Genomic DNA, 25,626 nt, shown 5'->3' with positions numbered 1-25,626 from the left:
ATAGATAGATGATAGATAGATAGATAGATAGATAGATAGATAGATAGATAGATAGACAGATAGACAGATAGACAGATAGATTGACAGACTTTCAGGAACAGGAATTCTGGAGCTGTTCCTCCAGGAATTATCCCACTATTAAACTGCCAATATGTATTTTACTAATTACATTTGTGCAAATTGCAATTTCCAAGGGCCTCATTTTTCCTATTCATATGCTGGATGTTCCCTTGCAGGGGTGTTTCTCTGAATCGGATACATTTAATCGGCACCATGTTACCATCAAAATAGTTGAACTAGGAAAATAAGAGAGATCTCACACCATCCTAGATTATTTTTTCAGCAAAGTCCTTGCAGAGTTGACATTATTATTGTTATTGTTATTGTTGACACAAAACAACAGTATGCCACAGCAAACGAGATCTATATGCTGGATTAATTGTTGTTGTTGTTGTTGTTGTTGTTATTATTGATACCCCACTTTGTAATGTATTGCACCAACCTCACATATCCTTGCCACTTTAGAATTAATGCAGTCTGATGCCACTTTAACTGCCCTGGCTCAATGCTATGGGATCCTGGGAGTTATAGTTCTGCAAGGCATTTAGTGTTCTCTTCCACAGACTCCCAGGATTCAACAACGCTGAGCCATGACAATTAAAGTGGTGTCAAACTGTATTAGTTCTATCACATAGGTGCACCCAGAGAAATGTATAATGACATGGAATCCTAGGATTTGCTCTTTGGTGAAGCAGAGAAGGCTTCTCTTTGGCAGAGGAGGCTAAAGACCTTGTAAAACTGCACTTTCCATTGCCCAATAGCACTGAGCCCTTGGCAGTGGTGTCAAACTGCATTGATTCTACAGTGTGGGTCAGATATGGGCAAATCCAGGCCCAGGGGCCGGATGCTCTTTTCTCAGGCCCTCCTCTCGTTTACCATTCTATTCTTCCTTCTCTGTTTCCTTCCTCCTTCCCTCCCTCCCTTGCCTTCCATGCTTCCTTCCTTCCCTTCCTTCCCTTTGTCTTGTCCTTCCTTCCTTCCTTCCTTCCTTCCTTCCTTCCTTCCTTCCTTCCTTCCTTCCTTCCTTCTTTCCTCCCTCCTGCCCTTGACTTCCTTCCTTCTTTCCCATTTTCCTTCCTTTTTTTCCTTCCTCCTTTCCTCCGGGGGGATATTTAGCTGGGAGAAGAGAAGGTAGAGAGGGAACAGGAGAACCATGTTTCAAGATGTGGTGGAGGCTGCTTCTTTGGATGCTTTTAAGGAGAGGCTGGATGGCCATCTGTCAGGGGTGCTTCGAATGCAATTTTCCTGCTTCTTGGCAGGGGATTGGACTGGATGGCCCATGAGGTCTCTCCCAACCAGGCCTGTAGCAAGGGGGGGGGGGTTTAGGGGGTTCAACCCCCCCCACACCTCGAAATGTTTCAGATTTTTTTTAAAACCTGGTTTACTCATGAATTTTAACTGGTTAACCAAATCCCCATGCTAAGTCTATGAGATGCAAAAAATTAAGAGTCCCTCCAGAACTGCAAGCACTATCTCAGGCAAAAATTGACAATTTATTCACACTGTCATTACTTGCAGCAATAGCCGATGTAGTGAAGCAACCAAGTTGGGTGTGTGTGTATTGAATGCTCTCATTAAGGAGGCCAGACTTGGTGGAGGTGGTTGACAGGGGCGGAGCTGCAGGCTAGGGTACCTCTGCCCCCTGCTGTGCTCTTTGCTTCAGCGTGAGCTAGGAGGCAGGTTTCAACCCCCCCCCCCCCCAAATTTCAACCCCTCCCGAATTTTTTTCTGGCTACGCCCTGCTCCCAACTATATGATTCTATGATTCTAAGATTTCAAAGGGTGCCCCATTGAGAAGAAGCGGGAAAACCGACTTTATGCTGCTCTAGAGACCTGGGCACAAGGGAGCAATGGGTTCAAATGGTAGGGAAAGAAATTCAACTGAAAACATTAGGAAGAATTTCCTGAGAGTAAGAGCTGTTGTAGAGTGGCGTAGGCTGCCTGAGAAGTGATGGTGTCTCCTTCTCTGGAGGCTTTGCCACAGAGGCTGTCTATCAGGAGTGCTTTGATTATTCCTTCTTGTATGGCAGAGGGTTGGACTGGATGGCCCTTGGGGGTCTCTTCCATCTCTAGGATTCTATATCAGAGTAGGCAATATAGACTCTAATGGATACACTTTTTCTCTCCCATCCACCATCTCATCCTGACCAAGGCCAACCTTTTTGGGATCCAAATATTTCCCATCTTTCCTTCACTTTCTCCCTCCGAAAGAGAAGAGGAAAGGGCAGGGAGGAGACTTGGGGAGAACCCCTTCCCTCCCAGCCCCCCCAACCCACTCCAGCTCATTACGCAGCCCCAAATTAGAAAGTTTGCCCATGCCTGGTGTAGCTGCACCCACGGTTAGTTTAAGAATGAATTTCTACATTCCTTGGTTTGTTCGGCACACTTGGGATTGCGCCACCAAAAAGAGAGGTGGAGACACACTATCTGTTGAAAGGATCCTTGATTGATTTATGTTTTTTCCCCTCTTGATAAGCAAAATAGAACCAAAAAAAATCCCAGATTTAAAAAAATAGGAAAAGAAAGTTTGCACTTCCAGAACTGTGGCGCTTTTCCTTCTCTCCAGGGAAACTCCCCCGGGCAAAGTCACAGAGCGGGTGCCAATGCTATGCAAAGCAGAATGGTGCCTGCTGCTCCTGCTGTTGGGGTGCCAGGTCAGTGAGTGAGCAAAGGGAGGGAGATCTAGGGCTGGGGTTCTGCCATGGAGCCCTTCGCTTAGATCGCTCCTGGCACGTGCACCTCGTACTGTGGAGTCCAAGATGGGAAGGCTCACTCCCAAATCCTCAGCTGACCCCTCCACCTGTGCCTCAAAAATGATAACAAGAACAACCAACAACAATCTAGGAATGTCTCCTGTACAAACTTGATTGAAATGAACCTAGTTCGATGGGGCTGGCACACGTTGGAAATACACCCTTGGACTCTGCGAAATGGAAAACTAGGGAGACTTCCACAGTTGGGTTTGTTGATCATTGACCTCAAATTCACTTTGACTTCTGGAGACCCTAGGGATGAGCAGAGCCTGGGTGGCCATCTGCTGAGGATGGCTTGATGGAAGGGGGTTAGACTAGATCAGTAGTTCTCAACCTGGGGTTCCCAGATGTTTTTGGCCTTCAACTACCAGAAATCATAACAGCTGGTAAACTGGCTGGGATTTCTGGGAGTTGTAGGCCAAAAACATCTGGGGACCTCAGGTTGAGAACCACTGGACTAGATGGTCCTCTATGAGAAACCTCCAAGACAATCTGTTATTAACAGGTTCTTGCAAAACCAAGGCAACCATGGCTTCTTTGTTTGACTCAACCCAACTGTAGTGTGGTCTTCCTTTTCCTCTTACAGCTGTCCACCTCACTAATAATAATAATAATAATAATAATAATAATAACAGTAATCTTTATTTATATTATTTATTTATTTATTTATTTATTTATTTATGCACTTGTATACCGCTAATATCTCAGCCTAAATCGGCGACTCATTGCGGTTTACAACATTTAAAAAACAATATTCAGTTAAAAGCATAAAACACATATACAGTACAAATTATTGGGCCACCAATAACAATCCTATGCATCTCATAACTGGAATCGTAATCCAAAATTCATCGTCCGTGTATAACCAATCCTTTAGTCATCACAATTCGTTACAACGGATTAACCGAATGCTTGTTTAAACATCCATGTCTTCAATCTTTTCCGAAACACCATCAGCGAAGGGGCTGATCGTATCTCTATAGGGAGGGTGTTCCAAAGCCGGGGGGCCACCACAGAAAAGGCCCTGTCTCTCGTTCCCGCCAGCCGCACTTGTGAAGCCGGCGGAATAGAGAGCAGGGTCTCCCCAGAAGATCTTAGGGTCCTGGCGGGCTGATAGGCTGAGATACGTTCGGATAGATAAGTTGGGCCAAAACCGTTTAGGGCTTTAAAGGCCAAGGCCAGCACTTTGAATTGAGCTCGGTAGCAGATCGGCAGCCAGTGGAGCTGGTACAGCAGAGGAGTTGTACGCTCCCTGCGCCCCGCTCCTGTTAGTATCATGGCTGTATTATACTCCGCCACTATCTCCCCAAAGGGGACTCGGTGCGGCTTACATGAGGCACATTAGTGCATTACAACAAAACAAAACCAAAAACACAAAATAAAAATTGCAATAAAGTAAATAACGAGACATGCAATTTGTGTGCAAAGGAAAATAGCTTAGTTTGGTCCTTTTAGTGAGACTTATGTTCCTCGCAGACTCATTTATTGGTCATTTTTGCAGTTTGTGGTGTCCAAAGAACTCAAATGGGTTATCTTCCAATTCGTTTTCTTCACTGGTTAACATTCAACACCAATGCTAAGGTATAGATTATCATGGCTTTAGTGTTAACTAATATATACTTATATTAGTGGAGCTTATCTAGTTCTTGCATAGCTGTCCTTCTAGACTTCTCTCTATTGCTTGACTATAGTCTCCATCATGATTTAGGCAGTGCTGTTCTTGAAAACTAAGCAGAATCAGCTCTGCTTAGATTAGTGGTTCTCAACCTTCCTGATGCCATGACCCCTTAATACAGTTCCTCATGTTGTGGTGACCCCCAACCATAACATTATTTTTGTTGCTACTTCATAACTGTAATTTTTCTACTGTTCTGAATCGCAATGTAAATATCTAGGATGTATTTTCATCCACTGGACCAAATTTGGGGAAAATATCCAATATGCCCAAATTTGAATACTGGTGGGGTTGGGGCGGGGATTGATTTTGTCATTTGGGAGGTGTAGTTACTGGGATTTATAGTTCACCTGCAATCAAAGAGAATTCTAAACTCCACTAATGAGGGAATTGAACCAAACTTGGAACATAGAACACTCACAACCACCAGAAAATACTGGAAGAGTTTGATGGGCATTGACATTGAGTTTTAGAGTTGTAGTTCACCTACATCCAGAGAGCACTGTGGACTCAAACAATGATGGATCTGGAGCAAACTTGGCACAAATACTCAATATGCCCAAATGTGATCACTGGTGGAGTTTGGGAGAAATAGACATTGACATTTGGGAGTTGTAGTCGCTGGGATTTATAGTTCACCTACAATCAAAGAGCATTCTGAACCCCGGCAATTATAGAATTAGGCCAAACTTTTCACACAGAACCTCTATGACCTACCGAAAATACTGTGTTTTCTGATGGTCTTTGGTGACCCTTCTGACATCCCCTCGCAACACCCCAGTTGTCCCGATCCCCAGGTTGAAAAATGCTGGGTTAGAGGAAGGCAAAATCAATCCTATGCTGAACACTTCTTGCCAAATGCCATAAAAACAGCATGAAGTCATAGGCAGCACTAAACCAAATAAGTGATGTATGAGTTCCTCTTTTCCTCAACCTCAATTTTCCTAACCATGGTTTTAGTGCAACTAATTTAGCCAATTTTACTTCATTGCCACACAGAGAAAAAAATCTTGTTTTCATCCTTATTATTAAATCTAATAGGATTTGATTGTTTCTATCTCTGGCAAATGCAAGAAGCATTCTTGATCCAAACCTTAGAGTCCAGAGATCCATATTAAGTCGGAATGACTGACAGTCTTCACTGAAAAGAGAGATGGTCCAATGGTTTCAGTAGTTGGTCTCTCACTCTGAAGACCAGGGTTTGAATCCCAAATACCATGGAAACCATTGGATCATCTTGAACAAGTCACATTCTCTCATCCTCAGAGGAAGGCAAAGGCAAAATCCCGCTGGGAAACCATGTTGATAGGTTAGCCTTAGGGTTGCCATTGATTGGAAGCAACTTGAAGGTGCACAACAACAACAACCCTGAATTGAAAAAATAATAATCCCGGTTATGCCGACCTTTTAGCCTGGAGCTAGGCAAGATTGGACATTTCATGAAGCTCATCTCATGGAGGCAATGCTAAATTGGTACAACTGCAGGTGTCAGTTCAAAAAGAATGTGGTTCAAAGCTCAGTTTGTTAGCAAACATATTTCCCTTGGGAAATTCTCTGCTGTTGCTTCGATGTTTTGCCCAAGCGCTCGGAATCCTTCTTCCAAGAAACAACACAGTGGACTAAATATAACTCTTGGCATGTGCCAACATTAGAGACAAGGTACTCAATGGAAGCCAATGCATCTAAGGGCGCATCTATACTGTGGAATTAACTGCCATGGATAGCTGCTACAGAATAAGGGAGTTGTAGTTTCTCAAGCTTTCTCTACCAAAAGAGTTGGTGCTTCACTAGCATTGAAACAATAGCAGTTACAGCTTTCCAGATGGTTCATGCTTCTGACACACTTTCAGGACATGCAACCTTTTGTGACAGGGTTATTCAGTTTTACTTGCAAATTGGTGGTTAAACCAACCCCATAGAAAAGTATGTGTGTGTGTAAAGGTTTCCCCTGACAATAAGTCTAGTCGCGTCCAACTCTGGGTGGTGGTGCTCATCTCCATTTCTAAGCCAAAGAGCCGGCATTGTCCACAGACACATACAAGATCATGCCTAGATCCAGGGAAATCATACTACCCCTCTATTCTGCCTTGGGCAGACCACACCTGGAATCACACTGGGTCCAATTCTGTACACCACAATTGAAGGGAGATGTTGACTCTAAGCTGGAATGTGTCCAGAGAAGGACAACTCAAATGATTAAGGGTCTGGAGAATAAGCCCTATGAGGAGCAGTTTAAAGAGCTGGGCGTGTTTAGCTTGCAGAACGGAAGGCTGAGAGAAGACATGATGAGAGCCATGGATCAAGATGTGAGGGGAAGTCATAGGGAGGAGGGAGCAGGCTTGTTTTCTGTTGCGCTGGAAACTAGGACGTGAAACAATGGTTTCAAAATACAAAACAGGAGATTCCACCTGAACATAAGGAAGAATTTCCTGACTGTGGGAGCTGTTCAGCAGTGGAACTCATTCTCCGTCCTGGAGTGTGGTGGAGGCTCCTTCTTTGGTGGCTTTTAAACAGAGGCCAGATGGCCATCTGTCGGGGGTGCTTTGAATGTGATTTTCCTGCTTCTTGGCAGAATGAGGTTGGGCTGGATGGCCCATGAGGTCTCTTCCAACTCTATGATTCTATGTAAACTCATAGACCTAGCTATCTAATATTGGTAGAACCAAGTGGTAGAGAAGGAATCACTGTTAATAGACCAGGGAATAAGGATTCTATGAGTCTATGTATAAACAAGGTTTGGGAAATGTTTTCCTTTCCACTTCTGCAGTTGATTCTTATTTTGTTTCCTCTCTAGCCACTCCATGGGGTTCATCACCAATATCATTGTCAACAGACTTTCTTTTCTTAATTAGAAGCCTATCTCTTTTAGTAGTAATTACTGCAGCACAATCAACAAATAGTGCAAATATAATAGTACTTACACTTGAACTGCACCATAACCCCACTTCAATCAAACCTCTTTGGAGATTTTTAAACAGACACTGGATAGCTATCCTGAGGTGTTTTGATTGTGCTTTTCCTGCCAGTCTGGAGGGGGTTGGATTGGATGCCCTTTGGGGGTCTCTAATGTATAGAACAATAGTTCCCAACCTTTGGTCTTCCAGGTGTTTTGGATTTCAGCTTCCACCATCCCTGACAGGTGGTCAGACAGCTGGGATTTATGGAAGTTGAAGTCCAAAACAACTGGAGGCCCAAAGATTGGTGTAATGGTTTGAGCAGAAGGGTGCATGACAATGACTCTGGAGACCAGCTTCCACCATCCCTGACTCTGGAGACCAGCTTCCACCTGGAGACCAGCTTCCACCATCCCTGACTCTGGAGACCAGCTTCCACCTGGAGACCAGCTTCCACCATCCCTGACAGGTGGTCAGACAGCTGGGATTTATGGAAGTTGAAGTCCAAAACAACTGGAGGCCCTGAAAATCCAGTGGAATTTCCTTCTCTGGAGGTTTGCGAAATGAGGCTGAATGCCTCATTTGTTGGGAGAGTTTTGACTACGTCTTCCTTTTTGGCTGAAGGGGATTGGACTAGATGCCCTTTGAGCCAACAATGTGATGTGGCAGCAAAAAAAGCCAATGGGATCTTGGTCTGCATCAATAGGAGCATAGTGTCTAGATCTAGGGAAGTAATGCTACCCCTGTATTCCACTTTGGTTAGACCACACCTGGAATATTGTGTCCAATTCTGGGCAACACAATTGAAGAGAGATAATTAGTCTAAGCTGGAATGTGTCCAGAGGAGGGCAACTACAATGATCAAGGGTCTGGAGAACAAGCCCTATGAGGAACGGCTTAAGGAGCTGGGTATGTTTAGCCTGAAGAAGAGAAGGCTGAGAGGAAATATGATGCCATATATAAACATGTGAGAGGAAACCACAGGAAGGAGGGAGCAAGCTTGTTTTCTGCTTCCTTGGAGACTAGGACGCGGAACAATGGCTTCAAACTACAAGAGAGGAGATTCCGTCTGAACATGAGGAAGACCTTCCTGTGAGAGCCGTTCAGCAGTGAAAATCTCTGCCCCGGAGTGTGGTGGAGGCTTTTAACAGAGGCTGGATGGCCATCTGTCAGGGGTGATTTGAACGCAATATTCCTGCTTCTTGGCAGGGGGTTGGACTGGATGGCCCATGAGGTCTCTTCCAACTCTATGATTCTATGAGGGTCCCTTCCTCCTCTCCAGGGGCAGTCTTAGTTTTGGGGACAGGGCCATGGGGGAGCATTTTTCATGTGACACACCTGTGCAATACAGGCAACACACAGCTTGCAAAGTTCTGAGTTATAGTGACATCAATTGATTTTGCAGTGTTAATGCACCCTGCGTCTAGAATAAGTGAGGTTCTGAATATTCAATTGTCTCTTTTGCCTTTATCACTGCATTACCATCCTGTCGCAAGAATGTCATCTAGTTTACGTTATGTAGATATGCGTGTGTTCAATACCGTTGTACCCTGCCTTCCCTGATAACATCCCGTCGAGGCAGCTTCGGAAACAATGCCTGCCTCTTTTGCATTTCAAAAGGTAAGCAGGTGCACCATGCCTCTCAGGTGTGCTGGGACTTTGCACATGAGTTCATGCACAGCGATGGCCACAGATTGTTTTGGCTTCCGTCCTCCTCCCCGGAGACATGCTCTAATTGCGGGATTGCATATGCATGCGTGATATTCATGTCTTTTCTGATCCAGTAGCCAAGGTTGTTATCATGTTAAACGGATTAAGTTAAGTTATCATCTTAAACGGATTCCTGATTCATGCTTCGCTACAACAGCTCATGCCACAATCGTCTCCTAAGGGGAAATTGCAGTGGCCCTTCTTCTGTTTAGAAATCTCCAGAGATGAACGGGAAGGCTTGCTTGTGCAAATTCATTCATGTTTGTATGGAGCAGAGCATGGAACATAACTGTTGGAAAGCAATTCCTTGCTATTATTCATTGCAACTTTTCCAAAGCAACATAGGTTGTACCTTATGACTTTGCTATTTCCTCCTTTTTAAATAAAGTTTGATAGGAGAGTGCCATAAAATACATAAGTAAGTTAAAGGTTTCCCCCTGACATTAAGGTTAGTTGAGTCCGACTCTGGGGAGTGGTGCTTATCTCCAAGCCGAAGAGCCAGCATTGTCCGTAGACGCCTCTAAGGTCATGTGGCCGGCATGACTGCATGGAGCACTGTTACCTTCCCGCTGGAGTAGCACCTATTGATCTACTCACATTTGCATGTCTTTGAACTGCTAGGTTGGCAGAAGCTGGGGCTAACAGCAGGAGCTCACCCCGCTTCCCGGATTCGAACCTATGACCTTTTGATCAGCAAGTTCTACAGCTCAGCAGTTTAACCTGCTATTCCACCGGTACCCCTAAAGGTGCCCTTAAAAGGCAACATTTTAAATTAAGTTGAAATAGTTGCTGTTGTTGTGTGCCTTCAAGTTGTGCATGGCAACTCTCAAGCAAACAGGGTTTTCCTAGAAAACTTTATTCAGAAGCTGTTTGCCATTGCTTTCTTCTGAGGCAGAGAGAGTGTGACTTACCCAGTGTCAACCAGTGGGTTTCATGGTTGAATGTGGATTTGAATCCTGGTCTCCAGAGTCATTGTCATGCACCCTTCTGCTCAAACCATTACACCAGCTTGGTGTTCCTTACCACATCAATAAAATGCCTTTGTCCCAGTGCCTTATGTTATTTTAGAACCAGCACTGGCTTTGTGATGGATTTATTACCAAACAACAACAACAACAAAAACAATATAACAACAACACCTTTTGTTAGACCACACCTGGAATATTGTGTCCAATTCTGGGCACCACAATTCAAGAGAGATATTGACAAGCTGGAATGTGTCCAGAGGAGGGTGACTAAAATGATCAAGGGTCTGGAGAACAAGCCCTATGAGGAGCGGCTTAAGGAGCTGGGCATGTTTAGCCTGAAGAAGAGAAGGCTGAGAGGAGATATGATAGCCATGTATAAATATGTGAGAGGAAGTCACAGGGAGGAGGGAGCAAGCTTGTTTTCTGCTTCCTTGGAGACTAGGACGCGGAACAATGGCTTCAAACTACAAGAGAGGAGATTCCATCTGAACATTAGGAAGAACTTCCTGACTGTGAGAGCCGTTCAGCAGTGGAACTCTCTGCCCCGGAGTGTGGTGGAGGCTTCTTCTTTGGAGGCTTTTAAGCAGAGGTTGGATGGCCATCTGTCAGGGGTTATTTGAATGCAATATTCCTGCTTCTTGGCAGGGGGTTGGACTGGATGGGCCATGAGGTCTCTTCCAACTCTTTGATTCTATGATTCTATGAACAACCACAACTACTACTACAACAACAACAACAACAACAACACTAACACTTTATTTATATTCCACCCTTCTCCTGAGGGGACTCAGAGTGGATTAAGTATATAAACAGACACAGGCAAACATTCTATGCCTTCTTACATGACATACAATGAGACACAAATACACAGGCAAAGGCAAAGGCTTCTCCTTTCATTTCCTGCTCTAGAGGTGGTCTCATCTCCTGCTCTGGGAGAGGTGCTCTTTCTCAATTTCCAAGCTGAGAAACCTGCCTCTGTAGATACCTCCTGGTCGTGTGGCTGGCATGACTAATTGGAACATCTTTAAACCTTTGCCCGCCAAAGCAGTACCTATTGATCTACTCACATTTGCATGTTTTCGAACTGCTTGGTTGGCAGGAGCTAGGGCTAACAGTGGGAGCTCACCCTGTCCTGTGGATTCAAACTGCCAATCTTCAGCTCAGCAGCTCAGCAGGGGTTTGACCAATTGCACTACCACAGCTCCTAACAAGTTACAAGTAAATATATTATTAACTAGCCATCCCCTGCCACGTTTTGCTGTGGCCCAGTCTGTGTATATGTGTTTTGTGTGTATATATGTGTGTGTATATATATTTGTGTATATGTGTATATATGTGGTTTTTGCATGCGTTGTAATGTATTTTTATTTTTGTGGCTTTTCCAGTCTTTTCTGCTGTGTTTTTCAGTGTTTTTATGAGTGACGGTCACTCGTTGGCCTGATAGGTGTCTTGTGTCCAAATTTCATGTCAATTCGTCCAGTGGTTTTTGAGTTATGTTAATCCCACAAACGAACATTACATTTTTATTTATATAGATTTATGTCTGAATCTTTGGATGGAGGCATGTTCTCAGTCTAATGTTTGTGTTTACCAATATGGCCATTCTAGTGGCAATGCTTTTTAGATGGTAGCTCAAGTCCAGAAATCTTGTTTCATGTGGCCAAGATTCCACCTATAATCCTATTAAAAACCAGGTGGTAGTGGTCATATTTGGCCACTACCAAAGATAGTCAAGTTCAGTCTAGAGAATTTGACCTGAGCCGATTAGGAGATTGGGATTCAACTGTTGGCATGGCTCCTGTACAGTTTGGAATAGAAACTGAAGCAGATTTGCCAGTGCTGGAGAGAAAACTGAAGAGAGCTTCTGTACCTTTAATGGTTGTGTAGAAAAGTGGGTTTCAGTAGATCTTGCTTGGAATTAAAAGCATAGAAGTCAGTCTATGAAGCAACACATTTTTGAGCATATTCAAAACCATTAAGCAAGTATTTATTTATTTATCGTGTCAGGGGCAACTAGACAATTGTATTACATTTCTAACAGAACAAAACAAACAAACATATAAAACATAAAATTTGCAAGCTTGTCCTTTGACCAGTGTCTGGCCACTTGGAGTGCCTCTGGTATTGCCACAAGAAGGTCCTCCATTGTGCATGTGGCAGGGCTCTGGTTGCATTGCAACCAGAAGCAAGCAGAAGCGACTTGCAGCATGCAAACATTAAGCAAGTGATAGGAAAGATTTTCTGCTCAGAACGTGGGGAGGACACAGAACTGATAATATTGGGTTGATTGATGAAAGATAAGAGAGCCAGGCTTGGTCTAAAGCAGCCTCCTATTGTTCCAGTTCTGCCCCTGCCAATGTTGTTTGTCCACGCAAATGTTGTTTACTGGGAGTACCTTATTTAAAATAAGAATAATAACAACAAAGCCAACCCCAAACCAAAGTGCTGCCTACAGGATCTGTGGAGTTGTGTAAAGGCCACCTGGAGCCACACACCCGATCCTAATCTTGCAGCTGGCCTCCCTTTTCCAACCCTCCTCTCTCTTTCTCCTTGTTTGTTGGGTTCCGCTTGTTGCATCTTGTTCCGGATCAATCTGGTGGGCAGTGGCAGCCTTGGTATGCGTGCCCCAATTGGATGGTTACACCAGCAAGACCCATTGAACCAACAGGATAGATTTATGGGTCCATCTGCGCTGTAGAATTGATGTATCTTGACATCACTTGAACTGCCATGACTTGATGTGATCATGAAAGTTCTAATTTTGCAAGCACTCCAGTCTTCTCTGCCAAAGAGTGCTTGTGCTCCACCAAACTAAAAATCCCAAGATCCCATTGCAGTCAAAGTGGTGTCGAACTGAGGGGTATAAAGATCCTGTTGACACCAGACCTTATCTGGTCTTGGAAGCAAAGCAGGGTCAGCTCTGGGTAGTACTTGGATGGTTTGCCATCAATGTCTACCAGGCTCTGTAGTACAGTGGTTCAACCTATGGGTTCCCAGGTGTTTTGGCCTACAACTCCCAGAAATCCCAGCCAGTTTGTTAGGATTTCTGGGAGTTGAAGACCAAAACATCTGGGGACCCACAGGTTGAGAACCACTGCTATAGAATATATTTCCGATGAGGGAACTGGCCAAACTACCTCTGAGTACTCCTTGCCAAAGAAAACCCTATGAGATTTATGGGGTCACCATACGTCAACAGGCAACTATTTATCTACACAACATAGCTAAGGTCCTAGGTTGACTCTATATGTCTACACCATCTGTATTTGGGCATCAACTGCCAGGGACTGGAAGACCTGGTTGCATAGAGTTGGAAGAGACCATAAGGACCATCCAGTCCAATGCAAGTGACATGTGCAAAGTCCTGATTCCTATGCTTTGGGGAGATGGCACTCCAAAGCCTTTCTTAGCCCATTCCACATCTTGAATGACAAAAAGAGATAGAGTTCTGGACCCTCTCAGTTTCAATAAAGGTGTGTGAAGGAATCATATTGCAAATGGGGCACACTACAGTGCGAGCAACATGAAGCCGTTCTCGGCGATGTTCTACCTGGTTTCCTCCAGGCACATTTCAAGCCCATGCATGCCTCTGGAGAGGTTCATACAGGGCTTTCTCACAGGTAAACAAATCTAGGACTGCAGATCCAAGGAGATCAATTTTTTCACAGGGTGGGTCGAAAGACATAATTTTCCTCACCTGGCAGGTGAGAAGACGCTGTCCAAAAGAAAGGTTCATCTTATGCTATGTAATGTTCAGATCAGGGCAGGCACAGTACAGCCCTTCGAAGTTATTTTGAAGCTTCTAGAAGTCCCTCAAGCTTTTAAAAATTTAGTTGATTACACTTTAGTTTTAAAACATATGCTGATTCATGAAATCCAAAAACATCTATCCCTGCAGAGCTTTCATTTCCCACAAACCCTCACCTTTGACTATCCCGGTTAATGTGGTTGGGAAATTGTAGGTGATGGACACATAATTGTGAAAGTCTATCGTCCATCCCTGGGTTCAATTACTTGCCAATGTTCATACTGCCCCAAACATGACAATCCATTTTATTGCTTTTCTAATTCAATTCTTCTGATTGCATTTTCTAATCCAATTTTATTTTGATTGTTTGTTGTACCATCCAATTGGCCATGGACTCAGGGCAGTTTATGGGTGATCCTCTATATATTTGCTGGTTTACCTTTTGCAGGTTTGATTAATCATGGCTTTGAGTAATGTGTTCGTTCTGGGAATCTCTAGGTCCATCCAGTGCAACTCTATAATCAAATCCCATTAGGAAAAAAAATTGAGCTGGAGAGCCTAAAGACTGCAAGAAAGGATACTTGTAGGTTTTCCAATGCAATTCTACAATCAACATCAACCAAAATTTGTCTGTAGAATCATCCTGGAGGACTTAGAGATTCTGAGGGTGCATCTACACTGTAGAATTAATGCAGTTTGATACCACTTTAACTGCCATGATACAGTACTATGGAATTTGGGGGATTCCAGCATGGTGAGGCACAAGAACTATTTGGCACTGAAGTCTAAAAGATCTTATACAATATACACTGCAGATAGTATTTGTTTAGGTGTGAATACTTGTCAATAAATATAGATAAATACATAATGGTATGTTATCATTCAGGGATGGGAACTATACATCATTCTCTATGCTGTTGGAATACAAGTCCCATGATTCCTCACCATTGCTGGCTTGGGTTGGGGGAAGTTGCATGCAGCTACATCTCAAATTTTGCAAGACTTGCATCCCTACTGTTTGGTAGTTCTATTCAGAGTTGACCCATCAAATCAACAGGATTTACTTAAATGTTGGCTCACTATTCAGTATCTGATTTGGTAGATCCACTCTGTGTCTAGGCATGGCAAATGCAACGGGCAATGTGTTGGTCTCACACTTGGCAAGACCCAGATTCGAATCTCTCCTTTTCTGTAAACTTCACATGGGCCAGGCCCTGAGCGTGCCACTATCTCTCGCCCAAACCTACCTTGCAGGTTTATTGCGACAGGCGACGAGATAAGAATTGTGGAGTATTTTGTTCCCTAAAGTGTTGTGCAGAAAGGGTAAACAGTAATTATTTTGCCCTCTCCCAGTTCAGGACAGCTGATCTCATCTGTGAGAAGAAGATTGGCTTCCATGACGATCAACAATAAGGCTGGACTTATGTGAAAGAAACTCAAAGGCTGATTTGAAAGAAATTCCTATATTTTGATTGTGTTTGATTGTCCTAATTCGAAAGCAAAATGAGACATAAATTAAAACAAAGCAAAATACTGTGGGTTTTTTTTCAAAACATAGATCCCTGCCCTTCTAATGATATATCATTTATCATTATTATCATTGTCTTCTCCACCCCATCTCAAGACTTAGGCAAGAATTAACATAACATTGTACAGAAAAGAAAATAGTTAGATTGATAAGAATACAGTCTTAGATATTTTCTCTGAGAAGTAAGATTTACTGAATTCAGTGTAAGTTGCTCCTAAAGAAAGGTAAATAGAACAGCAACCGAGATCTTTGTGCTTTTTTACGTAATTAACACATTGTACATTTTGGAATCCTACTTATCTATTTATCAAGTGTTTACATATTTCCTCCTTTATTTCCCACATAGTTACAATCCTGATTCATTCTGTGATCTTCTTTTCTCTTGCAGGAATTGAAAGGAATGGCCTGGATTTCAACAGACAGGTAAGGCCAACACAGATGTTTTCAGAGACTTTGACTTGATTTGAGAGCTGTTCTCCAAAACGTAACCCTTTCAGTGTTGCAACGTTGGCTACCTCTAGCATTTCAGTCTTCTGAGTACAAGGCTAAATATGGCACTGTAGGTCATATCTTTCTATAGGTATGGTGGAGATCTTGGAAGCAATTAATTGGGTCATCTCATTAACCATGTTGGCTGCAAGATTCGGGGCAATGCTATTCAAAAGAATCCAGTGGACTTAACTTTCTCATATGAATATAGAACATGTGTAACTATGTGCCTCCAAGTTGCCTGTTGACATAAGACAATGCCATGAATTTCAAGTGGCTTTGCTAGTACATTCCTTTGGAATATAACCTTTGGAATAAACTACCTGGTATTCATTGATGGTCTCCTATCCAAATGCTAACCAGGGTGGACCTTCTTCATTTCCAAGATCAGATGAAATTGGATACCTTTAGGTCAGTGGTCCCCAACCTGTGGTCTATGGACCACCAGTGGTCCACAAGAACTATTTTATTTATTTTTATTTATTTAGCAATTTTGTATACCAGTCTTCTCCCCTCTATCGGGGGACTCGGGCCATTTTCCAACAATAAAATCACAAAACAATCATTAAAAACATCATATAACATATTCAATTAAAACGTTATAACAGCAAAATGCAATCGTCATAGTGAATTCGTTGTCCATCATTCATCGTCATCTATACGATCACAGAAATATTGATTCACTCGTCGAAAGCCAAACCCCATAGCCAGGTTTTCACCCGTTTTCTGAACGACAGAATGGAGGGGGCAGTTCTGATCTCCAGTGGGAGAGAGTTCCAGAGTCGAGGAGCCACCACCGAGAAGGCCCTGTCCCTCGTCCCCACCAGACGCGCCTGAGAGGCCGGTGGGACCGAGAGCAGGGCCCCTCCAGATGATCTTACCAACCTAGATGGTTCATAGGGGAGAATACGTTCGGACAGGTAGACTGGGCCATAGTCGTTTAGGGCTTTATAGGTTAACACCAGCACTTTGAATTGTGCTCGGAAGCTAATTGGCAGCCAGTGGAGTTGGCGCAACAGAAGAGTAGTATGCTCCCTGTACCCTGCTCGTGTTAGCATTCTGGCTGCCACACGTTGGACTAGTTGGAGCTTCTGGGCAGACTTCATAGGCAACCCCACGTAGAGAGTGTTGCAGTAATCTAAACGGGATGTAACCAAAGCTTGGACCACCGTGGCCAAGTCAGACTTCCCAAGGTATGGGCGCAGCTGGCGCACAAGTTTTAATTGTGCAAAAGCTCCCCTGACCACCACTGAAACCTGGGGCTCCAGACTCAGCGATGAGCCTGGATACTAAAATACGGTCCGCAGCCTCACCATTACCAAACCATCGCAATGAGAGTGACTGGTCTTGGGAAACCCTCTTATAGTGCTGAGGTGCATTAAATACGATTTTCTGTGGGTAAGCAGATGGCAACCACTGGATGGCATATGTTCTGTATCAGAAACTAGAGATGGTGTGATATATCCAATGCAATTTTCTGACTCAGCATCCCAAATAATCAAATAATCAAATAATCAAATAATCAAACCAAATTGACCAAAAGAGTGACTGGTCCAACAGAACCCTCTTATAGTGCCAAGGCAACAGGGATGTTGGGAGGGGAGAAGCTGACTCCCCATGAAAGGCATGACATCAAGCCTCCTGACTGCTGCTGCTTCTCCTCCTCCTCAATCCTCCTGAGCGGAACCGTTCTATGTGGCACCTGCAAGTGTGGGGTGTCTTTGTGTCTTCATTTTGGGGCTTGTTCCTGGGGTTATTTGGAGTGCTAATCCATAAAATTGCATTGGATAGACCACATCAGCTCTAGATTATTAAATATGGTTTTCTGTGGGTGAAAACCATGTGGTGACTACTGGATGGGATATGTTTCGATATCAGAAACTAGAGCCAATAATAATAATAATAATAATAATAATAATAATAATAATAATAATAATTTATTTGTATTCTGCCCTATCTCCCCAAGGAGACTCAAGGTGGATGTGGTCTGATGTGGTCTATCCAATGCAATTTTCTTAATCAGCATCCCAAATCACCAGATCGAATCTAAAGTTGACCAAAAACTGATTCGTAACCCTTTTGGTGCTAATGTTGGAGAGTGGTCCCTAGTCAAAAAAAGATTGGGAATCACTGCTCTATGCAGATGATACATCACTGAAAACTGAATAAATCCATTTGTGTGTGTGTGTGTCAGGAGTAATTTGAGAAACTGCAAATCATTCTGGTGTGAGAGAATTGGCCATCTGCAAGGACATTGCCCAGGGGATTCCTGGTTGTTTGATGCTTTACTATCCTGTGGGAGGCTTTTCCCATGGGGAGATGGGGAGCTGGAGCTGACAGAGGGAGCTCACCCTGCTCCCTGGAGTCAAACCGCTGACCTGTCGGTCAGCAGACCTGCTGGCAGAAGGGTTTTACCCATTGCACCACCAGTGACTCCTTAATTATGACCCAATTAACTCATCACAGAATTTACTGCTGGTATTAATATAACCTTATAATAGATTAATTCAGTTTTCAGTACTGTTCAGTATTATCTACCTAAATGCATCCAATTCTGCCTGATCTTGGAATGGTCATAAGGAACTACACCACATTAAGGGACCTCAAAATGTTGCCTCCAGAAACAACAGAGCCCATTTTACTGCATAGGTAAGGAACTGGAGATTTGGGACTAGACTCCAAGCTTCCACCCCTATCAAATCCACCCCTTCCAACATGTCACAAATGAAAACCTGAACACAGTAACATCAGAGATTGTAAAAAGTTATATGTGAGAAAGGATAAGCAAGTTGGAAGAGGCTGCAGCAGTTTGCTTTTGCCTGAATCTATGCAGAAGGATAAGATTCCTCTCTACCTCTCTTCTTCTTCCTAGTGAATTAGCTGGATACAAACTACTTTTTTACTTTGAAATACATTTGCTGCAATTGAAGTCAGCTTAGGTCAAAATGGAAATGTGGAAGAAGGAGAGAAAATGGGTTGTTGTGGGTTTTTCGGGCTATATGGCCATGTTCTAGAAGCATTCTCTCCTGACATCTCACCTGCATCTATGGCAAGCATCCTCAGAGGTTGCGAGGTCCCACAACCTCTGAGGATGCTTGGCATAGATGCAGGTGAAACATCAGGAGAGAATGCTTCTAGAACATGGCCATATAGCCCAAAAAACCTACAACCCAGTGATTCCAGCCATGAAAGCCTTCGATAATACAAGGAGAGAAAACCAGGCTATTTGATAAGCAGCCAAAGTTTAATCAATCAGGACTATTCCTGCCAAATCAGGACATTTAGAGGGTATGGAAATCTAACTCCTGCCTCTACAGTGTTAATGCCAGTCCAGGTTCTTTGCTCTATGTCTGGAGGGGAAACTAAATGTTGATCCCAATCTCTCCCTTTCTTGCTTTGCACCTGAGCATCTTCCAAAATGTGAGTTCATTCGACAGGAGCCTGGCTGGGATTCCTCATCAATTGGGCTTTTGTTCGTTTTCTTTCACGTTCCCATCTCAACATGCATCAATTTGTTGACTCATGCCCGCCTGGGAGATAAGCAAGACTTTTCTTCGGAATCACGCCCATATGATAAACTTGCAGATAAGATTTTGGGGCTACAGGTGATGGTGCAGGAAAGGTTGAATGTTGGAACGTGGCCATGATTATTTATAAGATCCGTATAAAAGTCCTGTTTACCTTAGCAATGAACTTTTCTTGGGATGTGCCAGAAGCGATGGTACTTAACTCCTTATGCCTGATCTATTAACAGTGATTCCTTCTCTACCACTTGGTTCTATCAATATTAGATAGCTCGGCCTATGAGTTTACTTAGAATCATAGAATTGAAAGAGACCTCTTGGGCCATCCAGTCCAACCCCATTCTGCCAAGAAGCAGGACAATCGCGTTCAAAGCACCCCTGACAGATGGCCATCCAGCATCTATTTAAAAGCCTCCATAGAAGGAGCCTCCACCACACTCTGGGGCAGAGAGTTCCACTGCTGAACAGCTCTCACAGTCAGATAGTTCTTCCTAATATTCAGGTGGAATTTCCTTTCTTGTAGTTTGGAGCCATTGCTCCCTGTCCTAGTCTCCAAGGAAGCAGAAAACAAGCTTGCTCCCTCCTCCCTATGACTTCTCCTCACATAATAATAATAATAATAATAATAATAATAATAATAATAATCTTTACTTATATACCGGGCAGTTTCTAAGTATCCAGCCAGGCCCGTAGCCAGGACTTCGTTTCAGGGGGGGGGGGCTGAATTTTTTTCAGGGGGGGGTTCGGGGGGGGGCTGAGTTTCGGGGGGGGGGCTGAGTCTGAGTGAAAGAGTCTACCTTAGCAAACCTTTTGTATCGTTACTCCAATACCCCCATGCATATGGGATATATTGAGTATGGTGATCAGATCATGATATGAATAAACATAACAGTTTAAATAATGCACCAGTAAGGCCTTTTCGCGAACCACCATGAGAATTTCAAGGGGGGGGGCTGAAGCCCCTCAAGCCCCCCCCCCCCCCCCCCCGGCTACATGCCTGACACCAGCACATACAGAATCACAACATAGGCAAAAATAACAATACTAACAACATAAGCATTAAATTACACACACACACACAAATAGATAGATAGATAGATAGATAGATAGATAGATAGATAGATAGATAGATAGATAGATAGATAGATAGATAGATAGATATCTTGCCTGTTCTCCATGCCTTTTTTTATTTGTTAGGGCATGGGAAGGAATGGGTCAGAACAATTAAAAAGGCCAGGCCAAGACTGGTACAAAATCAAAATAAGATGGGCCTGGAATTTAGATATAATATTGTAATAGACTAACAACAATAGCAGGAATGGGCTTGTGCCTGCTCATTTCCAGGGACCTGTTAGAAGAATGACCAAGGTAATAAATAGGAGGTGCAAGGCCATATCCGACAATGTCTGGGCTGGGCTAGCATTGGTCACTCTCAAAGATTTGTTGAAACCACCAGGTCTTCAAGCTCTTACAAAAAGAGGGGAGGGATGGAGCCTATCTTATTTCCCTTGGAAGGGCGTTCCAGAGGTGGGTGGCCACCACCGAGAAGGCCCTTTCTCTTGTCCCCACCAACCATGCTTGTGACGGTGGTGGAAATGAGAGGAGGACCTCCCTGGAGGATCTTAGAGTTCATGTCAGTTCATAGATGGAGATGCGATCGTGAAGATAGGCAGGGCCCGAACCATTTAGGGCTTTATAGGTCATGACCTGCACCTTGAATTTGGCTTGGCAACTTATCAGCAGCCAATGAAGCTGTTTTAGTAGAGGAGTTGTATGCTCCCTATAGTTTTCTCCAGTAACGAGCCTGGCTGCCACCCGTTGTACCAATTGAAATTTCTGGGCCGTCTTCAAGGGCAGCCCCACATAGAGTGCATTGCAGTAGTCCAATCTGGATGTTACCAAAAGCATGGACCATATTTATACATAGCTATCATGTCTCCTCTCAGTCTTCTCTTCTGCAGGCTGGTCCCTTGAATCCTTGAAGTCCTGTACTCCCGTGCTACCGCTACATCTGGCACTACCTCTTAACTCAAAATGCCGCTCTTATGTCAAATGCAAAAACAAAGGCAGAGTGACAGCTCTTACCTCAGGGGTTTTATTGACAAGATTTATGTGCAGGTGTTTGCCCTTTTCTAAGAATTTCAGAGGGTGATGTGCCCATGGTTCCTTAATGGGTTTGTACAACTGAGTAGCAATCCAAGCTCTTGTCTCCTTGTCCAGTTCACAACCCAGCATGCCATATTGACTCCTAGTGTGAGTAATATTCCTCTCATGATGGAATCCCTACTTCTCCCCTTTCTGAGGCACATTTACCTGCCTCCCCTGCAAGGCCTTTGAACCCCTTTGAAGGCATCAAGCAATACATATATTTGTGCATGCGCATGAGTTTGTGCATGTGCTCATTTAATTAATCTTGTTCGATGCAAAGCATCTGAGAACCAGCCGATTTTAATTTTGTGAGAGCTGAGCTTGTTGCCCCGAAGGGTTTCTTTTGTCATCCTTTTTCATTCTGCCGGGTGTTGCATCACATGATCTCCTTCTACCTTCTTCCCCTGTTCCCCCCTCCCTTCCAACTGTTGGACTCAGTTTGCCTCTCCTTTTCATGCTTGGCATCCCACAAGGCCCTTTCTCCTGTGTAAATAAGTGGGGACTGGCTGGTAAAGGGAACAGATCTTCTACTAAGTTTTGCCCCAAATCCAAATGGGTTGAACTTCAGGTTTGTTCTGGCTGACTGCTTATAAAAGGCAGCAGGAGGAATCTCAAGGTGAAAGACAGATATAGATATATCTCAAAAGACCATCTCTACATGTCAGCTTTAGGCCCGTTAATCTCAAAAACTGGGATAGATCCAACCCTGGCAACACTACTCACCATGCATGGTGGTTGGTGAAGACATCTAACAAGGTCTTCTTCCAAACTGTGGACCTCCTTTCCATGGGAGCCCAGGCTGGCCTTGTCTTTCTTCTCCTTTTCCTAGCAGGCAAAGGCCTTATCATTCAAGAGCATTTCAGTCACTAACAGGTTGTTTGGGGAGGTTTTTAACCTTTGGGTGCTGTGGCCATAAGTAGAACTTTGAATGGGAGATTACAAATTCTATTGTAATTGTTTATATTGACTTTCAAGGCAACTCAGAGCAATGGTGACCCATAACATAGGGTTTTCTTGACCGGATTGATTGAGATGATGCTTGTCATTGCCTTCCTCCTGATTGAAAAAGTGTGGCTTGCCCAAAGTCACCCAATGGGTTTCTAAAGCTAAACAGGGAGCAATAGTTCAGTGCTTGAGCCATTGCACCATTCATCTTCCTTTCGATCCATTGTGTCTTTTGCATCAGGCTCCAGTTGATGGATCTTGAAGCGCAGATAAAAGATCAAAACATATCTTACACACCTCAAGTCTCTGTACCCTGTTGTAACCAACCAGGTCATGTAACGGAGAGCTTCCCTCTTAAATGCAATATAGGAGAAGGTAGATGCTTCACCTACTCTCTGGTCACCTTCTTCATTTGTAATTAAAGAAATAATTAAGTAAGAACCACCCCATAGGACAAAATAGGGTCCTCCAGAAACTGCTGGGCTTCCATCAGCTTTGGTCATCATGGATAAAATGGTCAACAATTTGCAGTCTGGCTACATAAGGAACACATTCTTGGGCCATGGTTTAAAAAAAAGATCATGGGATGCACATGGAATCTTTCTTGGCTGACTATGTTGGCTGACCAGTTCTCTGGTGCAATCAACCAATTTCCTTGGAAGTGATTTTGACAGAAGACCATGCATAAATACCCTAAAGCAGTGGTTCTCAAGCTGTGGGTACCCAGGTGTTTTGGCCTACAACTCCCAGAAATCCCAGCCAGTTTACTAGCTGTTAGGATTTCTGGGAGTTGAAGGCCAAAACATCTGGGGACCCACAGGTTGAGAACCACTGCCCTAAAGGCACCTCATTCCACCTGATCTTGGATGTGAGACTCCCAGCAAAGCCCAGGTGCTGTAGGCTCTACTTCAGAGGAAGGAAGTGGCAAAATAACCTTCCTTGCCTAAGAAAACCCTACAAAGTTAATGGGATCTCCATAAGTCAACAGACAAAAGACACACGCATCGGTAAGTGAACCGAGTGAAGGATGAGAAGAATGGAGCACTGTGATGGAAGGCATAGCTATGGATATGGTGCCAGATTTGTTTTGAATCTCTCATTCTTGTCAGTATGAATTCCCATCCAAGGTGGGGCACAGCAAAGGGCAACCAGGCTGAGATGATTCCATTTACTTCTCCTTGTCTCTTCCATTCTTGAAGAAAATTGTTGAACATCATGTTAAGTTCTATCAAAGTCCTGTCCATGCTGGTTGTCTCAAGATTAATGGACCCTTTGGGAGTTTGGATTCCTTCTATTGATCGAGCATTTAAGCCATGCCATGACCCTAGGAGACCATCTTCCAAGTTGGAGAAGTGCCATGCCAAGAGCCAAGAAGTGATAAGGAAAGAGGCGGATTCAGGGAGGTGAGGCAAGAGATAAGAGCCCAGAGGTGGGAAGAGGTGCGGTTGCATCAGCCTTTGAAGCCAAAGAAGAGAAACCTGAATTTAGTGAATTCAGACAAAGGTCTGGCGGTGCTCAGATGTGGGAAGAGCCTTGCATAGAAGGATGGCCATTGGTTAAAAATTTGATAGTTACATTGACCAGTAGATGCTGGGCCAACTGGAAAAACCGGAAGACCAGTATGGACTCCATTCAGAAGTAGCAGTAGCCAAATCTCAAAGAAGCTAGTGGTTCCCATGTCAGTGGAGTGGCATATCTGCTCCAGGTTTTCCTCTGGAAGGACCATCCAAAGTATGGAACTCCATACCCATAATAGATATGGCACCTTAGTGAGTACATTTATATTTTGAATTAAAACCTCAAGTAAATTCACCATTCAAGTAGTATGGGAATCACAAGCTTTGACTAGAGCAGTGGTTCCCAACCTGTGGTCCGTGGACCACCAGTGGTCCACAAGAACTAAAATATGGTCCACGATTTCACTGTTACTACACCGTAGCAATAAGAACAACCGGTCTCGAGAAACCCTCTTATAATGCTGAGGCATATTAAATATGGTTTTCTGTGGGCGAGCATCACATATGGATTATATATGTTCTGTATCAGAAACTAGACCTGATGTGATCTATCAAATGCAGTTCTCTGAATCAGCACCCCAAATAATAAAAAAAAATTAACGTTGACCAAAAACTGATTTGTAACCCTTTTGGTACTAATATTGAAGAGTGGTCCCTGGTCTAAGTGATCCCTGGTCAAATGGTCCCAGGTCAAAAAAAGGTTGGCAACCACTGGACTAGAGTCTTCAACCATGGAATATGCTGCTTCCTGGAAATATTGTGGATTCTCCTTCTCTGGAAGTATTTGAACAGAGGCTAGATGTCCATCTGTCAGGAGTGCTTGGATTGTGTTTTCCTGCATAGATTTGGGGTCTCTTCCAAATCTATGGCTCTAGGAAATACCATGGCACTAGATTTGCCCCAAACTTCACTTGGAAGTCCATCTAGAGCTACTGAGGTTTCCGAAAGGGATGTCCAAAGATTTTGGATGCTACCAACACATTTTTTGCAAGTATGTTTCTCATGCACCTCTCATTTGGCACTGGAAAAAGAGGGCAAATACCAAATCTAACCATTTGTAAAGTCATCTTGGTTGCTATAAGGGAGTTGAGTCAGTGCTCACATTAGGTCCAAGGTGATAACGTTGAGTTATATGATAAGAAGTGGCTTCTACGAGTATCTATTCAAATGGTCTTGATAGATCTTTTGGTTTCCCACACTTCCTTGATGAAAACCAACCCTCCACAATCCCTTGATTTTACAGGTTGAGTATCCCTTATCTGGAATTCCAAAATCCCAAATACTCCAAAATTCAAAATGGTTGAGAAAGCAATGCTTTAGCTTTTTGATATTTCAGTGTACACCAATTTAGTTCGTGCATAAAATAATTTTGAAAAACATTGTATAAAAATGACCTTCAGGCAATGTGCATCAGGTGCATATGTAACATCAATTAATTTCATGTTTAGACTTGAGTCCCATCCCTAAGATTGTGTTTGTATATGAAAAACAGGTATTCCAATAAATAATAATAATAATAATAATAATAATAATCTGGAATCCAAAACCATTTCGGATATGGGATTTTATTTTATTGATTCTAATCTGTATTTTATTTTATTGATCCTAATCTGGCATGCAATCACAGTTCAGTGTAATTGGTACCTTGGGGAAGCCCAAACCATTAT

General features: G+C 43.4%; 1 protein-coding gene across 1 annotated transcript in view; it reads left to right on the top strand.

Annotated features, from left to right (window-relative positions):
* POU2F3 (POU class 2 homeobox 3) overlaps window positions 1-25,626 on the top strand; it is an 83,966-nt gene that overhangs the window by 18,007 nt on the left and 40,333 nt on the right. The window contains 1 exon segment of the mRNA XM_060787680.2: window positions 15,725-15,759. Coding sequence (XP_060643663.2) covers window positions 15,725-15,759 — 35 coding nt within the window.

Source organism: Anolis sagrei, chromosome 7 (genome assembly GCF_037176765.1).
Source record: "Anolis sagrei isolate rAnoSag1 chromosome 7, rAnoSag1.mat, whole genome shotgun sequence".
NCBI classification, from domain to species: domain Eukaryota; kingdom Metazoa; phylum Chordata; class Lepidosauria; order Squamata; family Dactyloidae; genus Anolis; species Anolis sagrei.
The sequence above is the reverse complement of the archived record's forward strand: the minus strand, read 5'-3'. Positions and strand labels throughout refer to the sequence as shown.